The sequence below is a fragment of the Bos javanicus genome, chromosome 7 (assembly GCF_032452875.1).
Source record: "Bos javanicus breed banteng chromosome 7, ARS-OSU_banteng_1.0, whole genome shotgun sequence".
NCBI classification, from domain to species: domain Eukaryota; kingdom Metazoa; phylum Chordata; class Mammalia; order Artiodactyla; family Bovidae; genus Bos; species Bos javanicus.
Window position 1 is genome coordinate 4,430,205 of NC_083874.1, and position 11,818 is coordinate 4,442,022.

Sequence of the window (11,818 nt, forward strand, 5' to 3'; positions counted from 1 at the left end):
AAGCTTCACATGTTTCTCTCTGCCAGAATTGTCACCTTTTTTATCCCCTGAACTGAGTCTTCCTTTCCTTTAGATTTCTTGCCACCTCCTCCAGGAAGCCCTCAGTGACTTCTCTGCAACCTCCCACTAGAACAGATCTGGCAATGACCCTATCTTGGCTTCATCCCTGCCTCTCACAGTGGCTTTTGGCTATTTGCTTCACCTCTCTGGACCTCAGTTTCCCTGCTTATAGAATAGAGGCTGCAAACACTGAAGGGTAGCAGTAGAGAGTGTTAATACCAGAAAACAGAGGTGTTTTGTAGCTTAAGAGCATGGCTGGGCTGGGAGGATTTTCCTGATTAGCAATAATTTCTATTTTTATTACAAGCTGTTCCCACAGAGCTGGACTGGAGCTCCGATGGTATGGGCAAAGTCTCGACAAACAGAAGCACAGGGCTCCCCTTCAGACCTCCTCCAGCCGGAGTCTCTTAATTTGCTAGCCCTCCTGCGGGGAGGGACACACACAGGCGGGTGCACAGACTGGGTGACTGAGTGGGCTCTGGCCTCTGGGCGACCAGGTTGTCACCACCACCTACCCATCAACCAGAGAACGGCAAAGAGGAAAGACCAGAAAGGGGTTGGGGGAGGAGGTAACTCCTAACCTTAAGCCACTCTTGACTCAGTTTCCCCAAGTGTGAGCTGAGCGGAGCCGCTATGGGGCTCGCTTCGGTTCCAGCTATGGTGGAGGCTTGGCACGCAGCCGTCTCTCAAACAAGTGAATGAGAGGGCTGGAGGGCGGTCCTGACTGATTCCCCGCCCCACCAGGCTCAGCCCAAGCCCCCGCTGACTCAGTTTCCTCGCCCGATCCGGGTTCAGCAGCGCTGGGCGGGGCCTTGAACGTGGAGGCCAGCGCCGTCTGTTTACCTTGTGGCTGGACGCTGGGCAGGGCCGCGGTGGGCCGTCCCCCGGGCCGGCCGCGCCGCCGGGATAAATAGGCCGCTCGGCCCTCGTGGGCGGCAGAGAGCGAGCCGCCGTCCAGCTCCCCGCCGCCGTCATGGTTCTCGCCGCCGCCCGCGTTCTCTTGCTCACGCTGGCTGCCCTCGGCGCATCAGGCCAGGGGCAGATGCCGCTGGGTAAGCCGCTCCTCCCCCACGCCGTGCCTCTGACCCCCAGAGGGACAGGACTCACGGGAGGCCTGGGGTCGCGCGCGGCTCCTTGATGCTCGGGGAAAGTTCACCGGGGCGTGCCGGGTGGAGACAGCAGGCAGTGGGGCAGAAGCTCAAGTAATTGGGTGGGCGTCAGGGATCCCTGCGACGGCGGGGTGAGGAGTGGTGATGGGGGTCGCCGGTTCCCGACGCCCCACCAGCGCCCCCTGTCAGCGCAGGTGGGGACCTGGGCCCGCAGATGCTACGCGAACTCCAGGAGACCAACGCGGCCCTGCAGGACGTACGGGACCTACTGCGGCAGCAGGTGCCGGCCGGGGTTGGGGGGTTGGGGGTACAGGGGAGAAGACAGAGACTTGGAAAAGGGGAAGTGGGTCTCGGAGGCAGGGGAGGGTGGGGGAGTGGGAAGGGACCGGAGAAGTTGGTCCTGATGGAGGTGAAGAGGGGCCGGGTTTATGGAAAGGAAGAGGGAGAGGAGGCGGGGCGGGGGGGTCCCAAGGATGAGGCGTTCTACGGGAGAGGGTACGGATCCTTGAGGGGAGAAGGAAATCCCAGAGAAGGAGGAGAAGGGGCTGGGAGAGTGCGGATCTGGGGGTAGGGAGTCCGTGGGGAGAGGGTCCGCGACGGTGGTGCCATGGGGAAGGAGTCTGAGAGAGGGAGAGGGGAGACCGGCGAGGGAGGAGAATAATGGAGCCCCGCTGACCATACCCCATCTCCCTTGCACCAAAGGTCAAGGAGATTACGTTCCTGAAAAACACGGTGATGGAGTGTGACGCGTGCGGTGAGCGCAGCCGGGGCGACGGAGACGGGGTGGCTGGGGAGCGAGAAGAGATGGGGAGACAGAAACATATCCAGAGAGCAGAGGACAGACCGGGAGCAAAAGAGACAGAGAAGAAGACAGAGGTTGACAGAGATGGAGAGATTGGATGAGAGATGGAGAGAGAGGAACAGAAAGGAGACAGAGAGACTGTGGGAGGGGGACACCCCCAAAAGAGCCAGAAACCTTGCGAGAGACGCTGGGAGGTGGAGTCGCGGGGGGAGAAGCGAAAAAAAAACGGTCGGGCGCAGAGATCCAGAGACTGCAGAGACCTGGAGAGCGGAGCACTCAGTACGGGGCGGGGTCGCAGAACAGCCAGGATGGGAGCTCTGTCTCGATAGGCTCCACCCCTGGGCGTGGCCTTAACCACTCGCGCCCCACTCCCTGCAGGGATGCAACCCGCGCGAACCCCCAGACTGACGGTACGGCCGCTAAGCCAGTGTTCGCCCGGCTTCTGCTTCCCCGGAGTGGCTTGTACCGAGACAGCCAACGGCGCGCGCTGCGGACCCTGCCCCGAAGGTTTCACGGGCAACGGCTCGCACTGCGCCGACGTCAACGAGGTGCGTCTGCCACCACCGCCCCGACGAACCCCCAACGCTTGCCCCACAACTCCCCACCGCCCCGCCCCGACGACCTCCTCGTCCGCTGGGGGTCCTCCGGGAGAGGACCCCCTCACCTCCGGGGGCGCACGTCCTGACGACCTCCCCACCGCCGGGGGACAGTCACCCCTACCACGCCCCTCTCCACCTAGGACGCCCACCCTGACGACCTCCTCCATAGCCAGTGACGTCCGCCCCGACGACTCCCCTACCGCCGGGAGTGGTCCCCCTCAACGACCCCACTCACCGCCGCCCGGGGTCGCCGACCCCAGCGACCCTTCCACCACCGGGGCTCCCCCGCCCAGGCAACCTCCTCACCGACGGGCACGCACGCCCCGACGACCACTTCCCCGCTCCGCTGGAGACGCCCGCCCTCAAAATTTCTTCCCCCGTCCATGAGCATCCAGCCCACCGGGTCCCAGAAACAGCCCCACTCCAGGCAGGCCTTTCTCCTCGCCTGGTCTTGCCCTTTCCCACATCAAGGCAAAGCCGTGTGTGACCTCTGGGACAATAGCCTCTGCCCCACATGGCACCCCCTCCCTCCTATAGCTAGCTGATGGCCCTTGAACTTTACAAGTTCAATAAGCCCTAAGGCGCCTCTTTCTGGGAGGCCCAGCTCCTCATCCTCTGATCCTCCCCGGCCCTTCCTCCTCCAGTGCACTGCCCATCCTTGCTTCCCTCGCGTTCGCTGCATCAATACCAGTCCGGGCTTCCGCTGCGAGGCTTGCCCACCTGGGTTCAGCGGTCCCACCCATGAGGGCGTGGGGCTGGCCTTCGCCAAGGCCAACAAGCAGGTGAGGGCCGTCGGGGGTTGGAGAGCAGGGAGGAGCATTTCGGGGTGGGCGGCATTTTGTTAAGTAAACTCCAGCCTTGCAGCCTGCTTGGCTCCAGGTGCAACAGATGGGGACAGGAGTCTGGGGAAGAGGAAGTTAAGGGTTTCCCATCAGGGATGGTCGGGACTGGAGGCAAGATGCAGGGAAGAGGTAGGATTCAGAGCATTCTTGAATCGGGTCTGGGGGTATCTGCCTGGAGCGTTGACCAGTGCGCTCTCTCCCACTCAGGTTTGTACGGACATTAACGAGTGTGAGACCGGGCAGCATAACTGCGTCCCCAACTCTGTATGCGTCAATACCGTGGTAAGGCCTGGGAGGAGAAGGAAGGATTGAGAGATGGAGGGTGGGGCGGAGGTGTCAGGCGGCGGGGGCTGACCTCCTGTGGCCTGGGCTCAGGGCTCCTTCCAGTGCGGCCCGTGCCAGCCCGGCTTCGTGGGCGACCAGGCATCAGGCTGCCGTCGGCGGCCACAGCGCTTCTGCCCTGACGGCACGCCCAGCCCGTGCCACGAGAAGGCCGACTGCGTCCTAGAGCGTGATGGGTCGCGATCTTGCGTGGTGAGTGCGAGCGGGCCAGGAGTGGAATGGGATGAGGGTGCGGGTGTAGGGCCACGCTAGAGCACCCACTTACTACCCCACCCGCAGTGCGCCGTCGGCTGGGCTGGCAATGGGCTCATCTGCGGCCGCGACACAGACTTGGACGGCTTTCCGGACGAGAAGCTACGCTGCTCTGAGCGCCAGTGCAGAAAGGTGGGGGCGGTGCGGAGGGCGTGGCCTGGTAGAGGGTGGGCGGGCCTACTGGCCACGCCCCTAATGCCCGCAGCGCCCACCCCTAGGACAACTGCGTGACGGTGCCCAACTCAGGGCAGGAGGATGTGGACCGGGACGGCATCGGAGACGCCTGTGACCCGGACGCCGACGGGGACGGCGTCCTCAATGAGAAGGTGGGGCAAAAGTGGGGGCCTGGGCGAGACCGGGTGGGGGGCGTGTCTCCGGGTGATGGGTGTGGCCTCAGAGGCTGATCTCGGGGTCCCAAAGGACTGGGGGCGGGGTTCCATGCAGAGGAGGCGGGGCCTCGGAGCTGGACAGTCTGGGGAGTGACTTTTGACTCTCTAGGACTGCCTATCCCCTAACCGGCCGTCACCTCTAGGACAACTGCCCGCTCGTGCGGAACCCAGACCAGCGAAATACGGATGGCGACAAGTGGGGCGATGCGTGCGACAACTGTCGGTCCCAGAAGAACGACGACCAGAAGGACACAGATAAGGACGGCCGAGGCGACGCCTGCGACGACGACATAGACGGCGACCGTAAGTTCTGGGCAGGGGAGGAGAGGAGAGGAAAGGGCGGGCACCAAGGGGTGGGGTTTGGCTGGAGGCGGGGCTCAGCCTCTTCTGGAAGCCGGGGAGCGGGTGAGCTCGCCTAGGGCGCCATGGACCGCTGATCCTGCTCCGCGGGCAGAAATGCAAGCTGGGAGGCCGAGGGAAAGAGGGAAGACCTTTTGGAGGAGGGAAAGGGGGACCGTGCGTTAGATGCTGCAGGGGAGAGGACAGAGCCGTGAGCATGGGGGACAGGGCCCCATGGAGGAGGTACCATTTTTACAGCCGGGAGAGACTCAAGGTGGTGCACATACTGAGCCAGTCCCTGCACCGCTCCATTTAGTCTCTAGGAGGCTGGGCACTGGGCACGAATACTTGGTTTAACTTTGTAGTTATTGGGAGCCAGCCAAAGGTGGAGTGGGGACTCTATCCCAGACTAATCCCAGGTCTGCACCTGCTCTGCTGAAGTCAGCCTGGCCCCGGCCCCATCTGGGGATCCGGTTCTGTTCCTCTGCTTCTCACAGGGATCCGCAATCCGGTGGACAACTGCCCCAAGGTGCCCAACTCAGATCAGAAAGACACTGATGGTGATGGTGTAGGAGATGCCTGTGACAACTGTCCTCAGAAGAGCAACGCAGACCAGGTGAGTGTAGGCCAGACTCCAGCTGGGGCAGACCCCCAGGTGAGTCCCAGACTGGTTAACAAGACTCCAGCCCAGTCTGAACAACTTGGGGTCGGGGCGGGGGTGGGGGTTGTTGCTTGGGCACAGGAGGATCTTGGCTCTGGAACTGCGGGTGGGGAAGAGGCTTCTGAATTCTTCTGCCATGATTATGAACGTCTGTATCCTCCCCCTCCTCTGGCCCCCAGAGGGATGTGGACCACGACTTCGTGGGAGATGCTTGTGACAGCGACCAAGACCAGTAAGCAGGCCATCTGGGGCTGAGGTGGGGACCCAGGGTGGGCAGCACCTGACCCGGCTTTCTGGGGTCTCATTGTCCCTGTTCCACCCACTCTAGGGATGGGGATGGGCACCAGGACTCGAAGGACAACTGCCCTACAGTGCCCAACAGTGCCCAGCAGGACTCAGACCACGATGGCCAGGGTGACGCCTGCGACGACGATGACGACAATGATGGGGTCCCCGACAGTAGGGACAACTGCCGTCTAGTGCCCAACCCGGGCCAGGAAGACATGGACCGTAAGGCCGGACGCAGGTCCCGTGTGGGGGATGGGGCCAGGGTGAGGTTAGGGGTGGGCACGGTGGGGGCAGTGGCATTTGTGAGCCGAGCTGGAGGCGTGGCCTGGGCAGGGCCAGTAGCTTGTATGGGCATGGCCAGGCCTGGGGCGGGGCCTGGAGCTCATTCTATCATTGCGGGGGGGCCTCCCACCTCCTCTCAGGCGACGGCGTGGGTGACGCGTGCCAGGGCGACTTTGATGCGGACAAGGTGGTAGACAAGATCGATGTGTGTCCGGAGAACGCTGAGGTCACCCTCACCGACTTCCGGGCCTTCCAGACGGTCGTGCTGGACCCTGAGGGCGACGCACAGATAGACCCTAACTGGGTGGTGCTCAACCAGGTGGGGGCGGGGACGAGGCGGGAAGTAGGGGGAGCCCAGGACCACCACAGCGGGTCCTAAACTGGGGGCAGGGAGCCCAGTCCTTCAGGCCTGACGCCCTTCTTCCTTTGAATCTCACCAGGGTATGGAGATCGTACAGACGATGAACAGCGACCCAGGCCTGGCTGTGGGTGAGATGCGGGGGTGGCCAAGCCATGCAGGGAGCTGCTCGGGGGGCGGGGCCGGCGGAGAGGCGGGACAGGGGCGGGCTTGGACTCGGGAAAGGCGGAGCCAGGTTAGGTGGGCTGGACTCTGGGCTTGGGCATTCTGTACTCCGAAGGGGCAAGGTTCAGGGACGGATCCGGATCCCGGTAGGACAGAGGCTAGCGTGCCTTCCTCTCCCCAGGTTACACGGCCTTCAATGGCGTGGATTTCGAAGGCACGTTCCACGTGAACACTGCCACGGATGATGACTACGCTGGTTTCATCTTTGGCTACCAGGACAGCTCCAGCTTCTATGTGGTCATGTGGAAGCAGATGGAGCAGACGTACTGGCAGGCGAACCCCTTCCGTGCGGTGGCAGAGCCCGGCATCCAGCTCAAGGTGCCAGGCCCTTCCTGAGCGCTTGGTTTCAGGGCCTTCTCTGAGGCCCCCTACCCTTCCACAGACCCACAAGCCTTGCAGTCCCCGGCATTATCCTACGGACCTCAAAGGCTTTCTACCGAAATCCTCCCAGTTCCTCCCACAGGCCCTCAAACATTCCCCCAGGACCCCCTGGTCTTCCTGTGGGCACCCAAACCCCCTCACAGAGCCCCAAGCTTTCTCTCAGGTTCTAAATCCTCCTGCAGACCCCCTAGAATAGATGCGCTCAGGCATGTCCGACTCTTTGCAACCCCATGGACTGTAGCCTGCCAGGCTCCTCTGTCATAGGATTCTCCAGGCAAGAATACTGGAGTGGGGTGCCATGCCCTCCTCCAGGGGATCTTCCAGACCCAGGGATGGAACCCCCATCTCTTGCATCTCCTCCATTGCAGGCGGGTTCTTTACTACTAGCGCCACCCGGACCCCAGTATTTCACTGAAGCCCTGAAATTCCCTAAGTCCTCTAGACTCTAGTTTATCCTACCGACCACTGCTGCCCCCTATAACCTACCTGTAAACCTCCACGTGGCCAAGGCTTCCTTGAGGGTCTCCCATCCAGGCGTACCAGGGGCCCCCACCACCCCTCTATGACTCAAAGCTCCTTGCCCGTCTGGGGGCCTTGGTGGCCTCTATGGTCCCTGACCCCACTCCCCTCTTCCTGGATGTGGTAGGCCGTGAAGTCCTCCACAGGCCCTGGGGAGCAGCTTCGGAACGCACTGTGGCACACAGGGGACACAGCGTCACAGGTGCGGCTGCTGTGGAAGGACCCCCGGAACGTGGGCTGGAAGGACAAGACATCCTACCGCTGGTTCCTGCAGCACCGGCCCCAAGTGGGCTATATTAGGTGGGAACCCACCCTCCGCCAAGGGGCCCAGAGTCCCTGCTCATTCCTGGCTCTTGTGGGAGAGGGTTGCTTTGGGGGGCCTTGGTCCCCTAGCCTGTAAAATAGGAATAATACAGGCAGAAATAACTGTTTGGCCCTGGGGCATGATACCCCTCCGAGGACATGGGGAGGGTTCAGGTCCGGCAGATGAGCTGCTCATTGGGCGGGGCCAGAGGGGAGGCGGGGCCAGAGGGGAGGCGGGGCCAGAGGGGAGGCGGGGCCAGAGGGGAGGCGGGGACAGGGGCGGGCCTGGACTCGGGAAGGGCGGGGCCAGGTTGGGCGGCCTGGACCCAGGGCTGGGGGTTCTGAACTCCGCACATACATAGCAGAAGGTGGGGTCTCACCCACTCCCCGTTTCCCAATCCCCACTCTGCGCTGCCAGGAAGTCTAGGCGCTATGTTTAGCATCTACTGTATGCGCGCCCTGCACATCCGTCGTCACACAGGGGAACTGAGGCTCACATCAGGAGCCCCCTCTGCCCTGAGTGTGGCCCAGGCAGGGAGACACACAGTTCCCTCTCCTAGAGAAGAGAAGCTAGTTCACTGGGCAGGGTGCTGACGCTCTGAGAGGGGAGGGCCTGGCCTAGGGCCCCGAGTCACGGTCCCCTCCTCCCCTGCAGAGTGCGATTCTACGAGGGCCCAGAGCTGGTGGCAGACAGCAACGTGATCCTGGATACGACCATGCGGGGCGGTCGTCTGGGGGTCTTCTGCTTCTCCCAGGAGAACATCATCTGGGCCAACCTGCGCTACCGCTGCAACGGTAAGAGGACCCTCATCAGGGAAGGCGGGGAGTCTGCACCCCCACTCTCACCCGCCTCTCACCTGCTCACCCTCTCTCCACAGACACCATCCCCGAGGACTACGAGGCCCAGAGGCTGCTGCAGGCCTAGGGATGGGGTTGGGGACCTGCCACTAGGTGACAGCCACCCGCACAACTGCCCTCAGCGTGGGAAGTCATCAGCACCAGGCCCCAGGAGGCAGTCGGCCTGGGGGGGAATGAGAGGGGCTCAGGGAAGACAAAATAAAGTGTGTCTGTGTGGCGGAGGGGCTGGCTGTGGTCTCTGCTTCGGGAAGATGGTAGGGTCAAGTCTCTGAGGGGAGGCTGGCCCAGAGACCCCAAACTTAGGCAGTGGGGGTGGGGACTGCCACTGACTCCCTGCTGACTGGCTGGGGCCCTAGCAGCCTGACTAGGAGTGTCGGGCCTCGGTTTGCAGGCCCCAGGCCTGCTGCTTCATCTCCTTGGCGCCCCTGGAGCATCTGGCCTGGGATCCTGCGGTGTGTGTGTGAGGGGCTCAGGCCTGGGTGCCCGTGTTCATGGGTGCGTGGTCTCTGGGCAACTCCCACCTGGTGCGCCTGCAAAACCCACATCTCATCCTTGAGGCGGGAGAAGAGGGGAGGAAAAAAAGGGAGGAGGCAGAGACGAAAACAGTGAATTTTTATTACGTTTCATTACAAAGGATGCAAAGGTACAAAGACGATAGTGCCCACGCCAGAAATGACGGGCAGGGGCTGGCCGAGTGCGCCCTGAGCGCCCGCCCCCGCCCACTGTGGGCACCCACGCGTGCAGCCCACGGGACAGCCACAGCACAATGTGCATGCTGGGGAGGGCAGAGCCAGCCTGGACAAAGGGACACAGGTGGGACGGGGCCGGGCCTGGAGGGTTTGCATATATCAGTGGTACTGCCCAGCTCCTGGAAGGGGAAGGGCAGTTTCCTATGGAGGGCGTGGCAGGGTCAGTGGACCTCAGCTGCCAAAGCCCTCCCTCCCGAAGTCTGGTGGCAAGTGCCACAGCTGTGTCCCCTTGTCCCCAGTTGGCAGGAGGTCAGAAATGACAGGCTGGGCATCGACTGCCCCCAGATTCCACAACCCTGTGAGAGGAGGGCAACCCACGTGTCTGGCTCCTGGGGACAGGGTGCTGGGTGCTGGTCAGTTGGGCAGAAGGTAGGAAGAGCTGCCTGGAATCAGCTCCTGACATCTAGCCCCTGCCTCCTTCCCTGCCTGGGACGAGCCTGGGACCCGGATACCATGGACCTGAGCTCCTAATGACAAGAGGGAACTGAGGCCTTGGTCACAAGAGTCTTGCCTGCCCCGGGTGCCTTCAGAGGTACCCCAGTCAGTGCCCAGGCCTGGGAGTGCAGGTCACCCCACCTCTGCTGGGGAGAATTCGTCTGTGGCCAGGCGCCTGTGGCACACCCATGGTTACGAGAGGTGCCTGAGCCCCACCAGCCAGGACCCCCAAAAGCTGAAGGAAACCACAAAGAGCTGGCTCAGGCCAAACTGACGAAGGAACGTCCCAGGGACCCCGTCATACACCGTGAGACTCCCCCAGGGGTGGGGGCCCAGGGCCCACAGAGAATGGAACAGGGCAGAAACAAACCAGGCTGCTGACTCACCCCAGGCAGGCCTCCCAGAGCAGGAGGCACCCAGTCCCCCCGTAGCTCTTAAGGTCGTATGGCCGGGGTGCAGGCTCAGGTGGCCACAGACCCCTCACCTGAAGCATCATGCCCAAGAGCACCAGGTACGCTTGACCTGGCACCTCTGTGCCCCAACCCCACGCCAAGGGTACCCCGGGGCCTCTGACCACAGCTCCCTCAGAACCCAGGGAGGGTGGGGGGTGGTTGCTCCCGTTTTGTCACAACTAGGGTGGGGGCAAGGGAGGTGGAGGGTCTTTCAACCATACCAGGCCTCACCACCCCTAGCCCGCACCCTGGGGTGGGGACACCTTCTTTGGACATGCAGGAAACTCAGAAGCTGGAGTGGGGGCAGGAGGTTGGCAGCATGTCTGGTTATGAACTAGCTCAGGGTTGGCCCAGGCGTGGAGATCTGGGGAGAAGTGTAGCATCCCAGGAGAACTCAGCCCCCGGGAGGTCTCTGGGTCCACAGAAGCCCCTCAAGGAGCAGTGATCGAAAGGACTCTTCAGGCCCCGGCCTCGGGAGCCCTGCCAGCCCCGCCACGGGCCTCACACCATCCCCCATCTCCCGTGAGCAGGCCGCAGCCAGCTCGCACCCGGCACGCAGCCCCTACAGCGGACAGCTACCCTGGCAGGATGGACAGACGACACGGGACCTCTCACCCTCCATGCAAGGGTCTCACCAGCATCTGATGGACAGACAGATGGACAGCCACTCTCGCCCACCCGCATGTGACACAGGGGCCTCATGACGGCCCCATGTGGCCAGCCATCCTCCTCAGAGGTGGGCCGCCCGAAGCAATCAGGCCCAACACACCTAGGATGTCCTAACTCTGCTGGCTCAGCCCTCAAAATCCACAAGTAGGTAACAGTACACAAAAGCCAGCCAAGCACCCAAAGCCGGGCTCCCAGCCCTGTGCACACCCGCTAGGCAGGCAGGTGGCCCTAAGGCCAGTGGAGAGGCTGGAGGTTAGCACAGAGGTGGCATTCCACACCCACCTGACCCTGCCTTCCGGCCTTGCAGGCCTGGTCCCAGGGAGCTCTGTGGACCGCGGTTGGGGTGGGGGCTGGACCCAATGCAATCAGGGTCCCTTCTGCTGTGCACCTGTCCCCAGCAGGGAGCCTGGCCAAGCTTCTGGGTACTACTGGCTGTGGGTCCCCAAATTTTGCTGAAGAACAGACCTGCCTCCTAAGCTTTCCATTGAGGGGGTCTCAGGGCCCTCTACCCCAAGGGGCTGGCCCTCACCCTTCTTGCCCAGGATAGTGCTGGGGGGAGCAAGGTGAGCCGGGAAAGTGGAGGGGGCGCTGCAGTCTACCCCAGCAGTGCTGCTGTCTCCCCTCTGGTAACGGCACGCGTCCTCACGGGTACCTGTGACGGGGTGTGACCCCCAAAGAGACCCGCCTTCTCCTCCCCCAAGTCCACCCTGGGCACTGCAGGGGGTGAAGCTGAAGAGCGGAGGGTGGGGCAGGGATACAAACTCTCCTCTCTGGAGAACACAGAAAGAGGCTGACCCCAGGTCTCATCCTCATGGGGGGACATGCTCCCCACCCTGGGGGCTCAGAGGACAGGGGGCAAACCGAGGCATGGCGTGTGCTCCCGAGGGACGGATGAGGGGAGCTT

General features: G+C 62.8%; 1 protein-coding gene across 1 annotated transcript; it reads left to right on the top strand.

Moving 5' to 3' along the window:
- The first annotated feature begins 995 nt into the window (after window positions 1-995).
- Window positions 996-8,830, top strand: COMP (cartilage oligomeric matrix protein). Its single transcript, XM_061421510.1, has 19 exons — window positions 996-1,112; window positions 1,364-1,449; window positions 1,872-1,923; window positions 2,350-2,519; window positions 3,215-3,352; window positions 3,620-3,694; window positions 3,788-3,946; window positions 4,034-4,138; window positions 4,225-4,332; window positions 4,539-4,698; window positions 5,232-5,350; window positions 5,575-5,627; window positions 5,724-5,905; window positions 6,106-6,284; window positions 6,406-6,454; window positions 6,670-6,866; window positions 7,576-7,748; window positions 8,407-8,546; window positions 8,630-8,830. The coding sequence occupies exons 1-19, from the start codon at window positions 1,034-1,036 to the stop codon at window positions 8,674-8,676; spliced, it is 2,271 nt and encodes a 756-aa protein (XP_061277494.1). The 5' UTR covers window positions 996-1,033; the 3' UTR covers window positions 8,677-8,830.
- The last annotated feature ends 2,988 nt before the right edge of the window (window positions 8,831-11,818 follow it).

Excerpts from the sequence above, each read along its gene's own strand:
- COMP (XM_061421510.1), top strand. The coding sequence starts at position 1,034 with ATGGTTCTCGCCGCCGCCCGCGTTCTCTTGCTCACGCTGGCTGCCCTC. Across the intron at positions 1,450-1,871 it reads GGGACCTACTGCGGCAGCAG|GTCAAGGAGATTACGTTCCT; the intron begins GTGCCGGCCGGG and ends CTTGCACCAAAG. Across the intron at positions 4,139-4,224 it reads CTGAGCGCCAGTGCAGAAAG|GACAACTGCGTGACGGTGCC; the intron begins GTGGGGGCGGTG and ends GCCCACCCCTAG.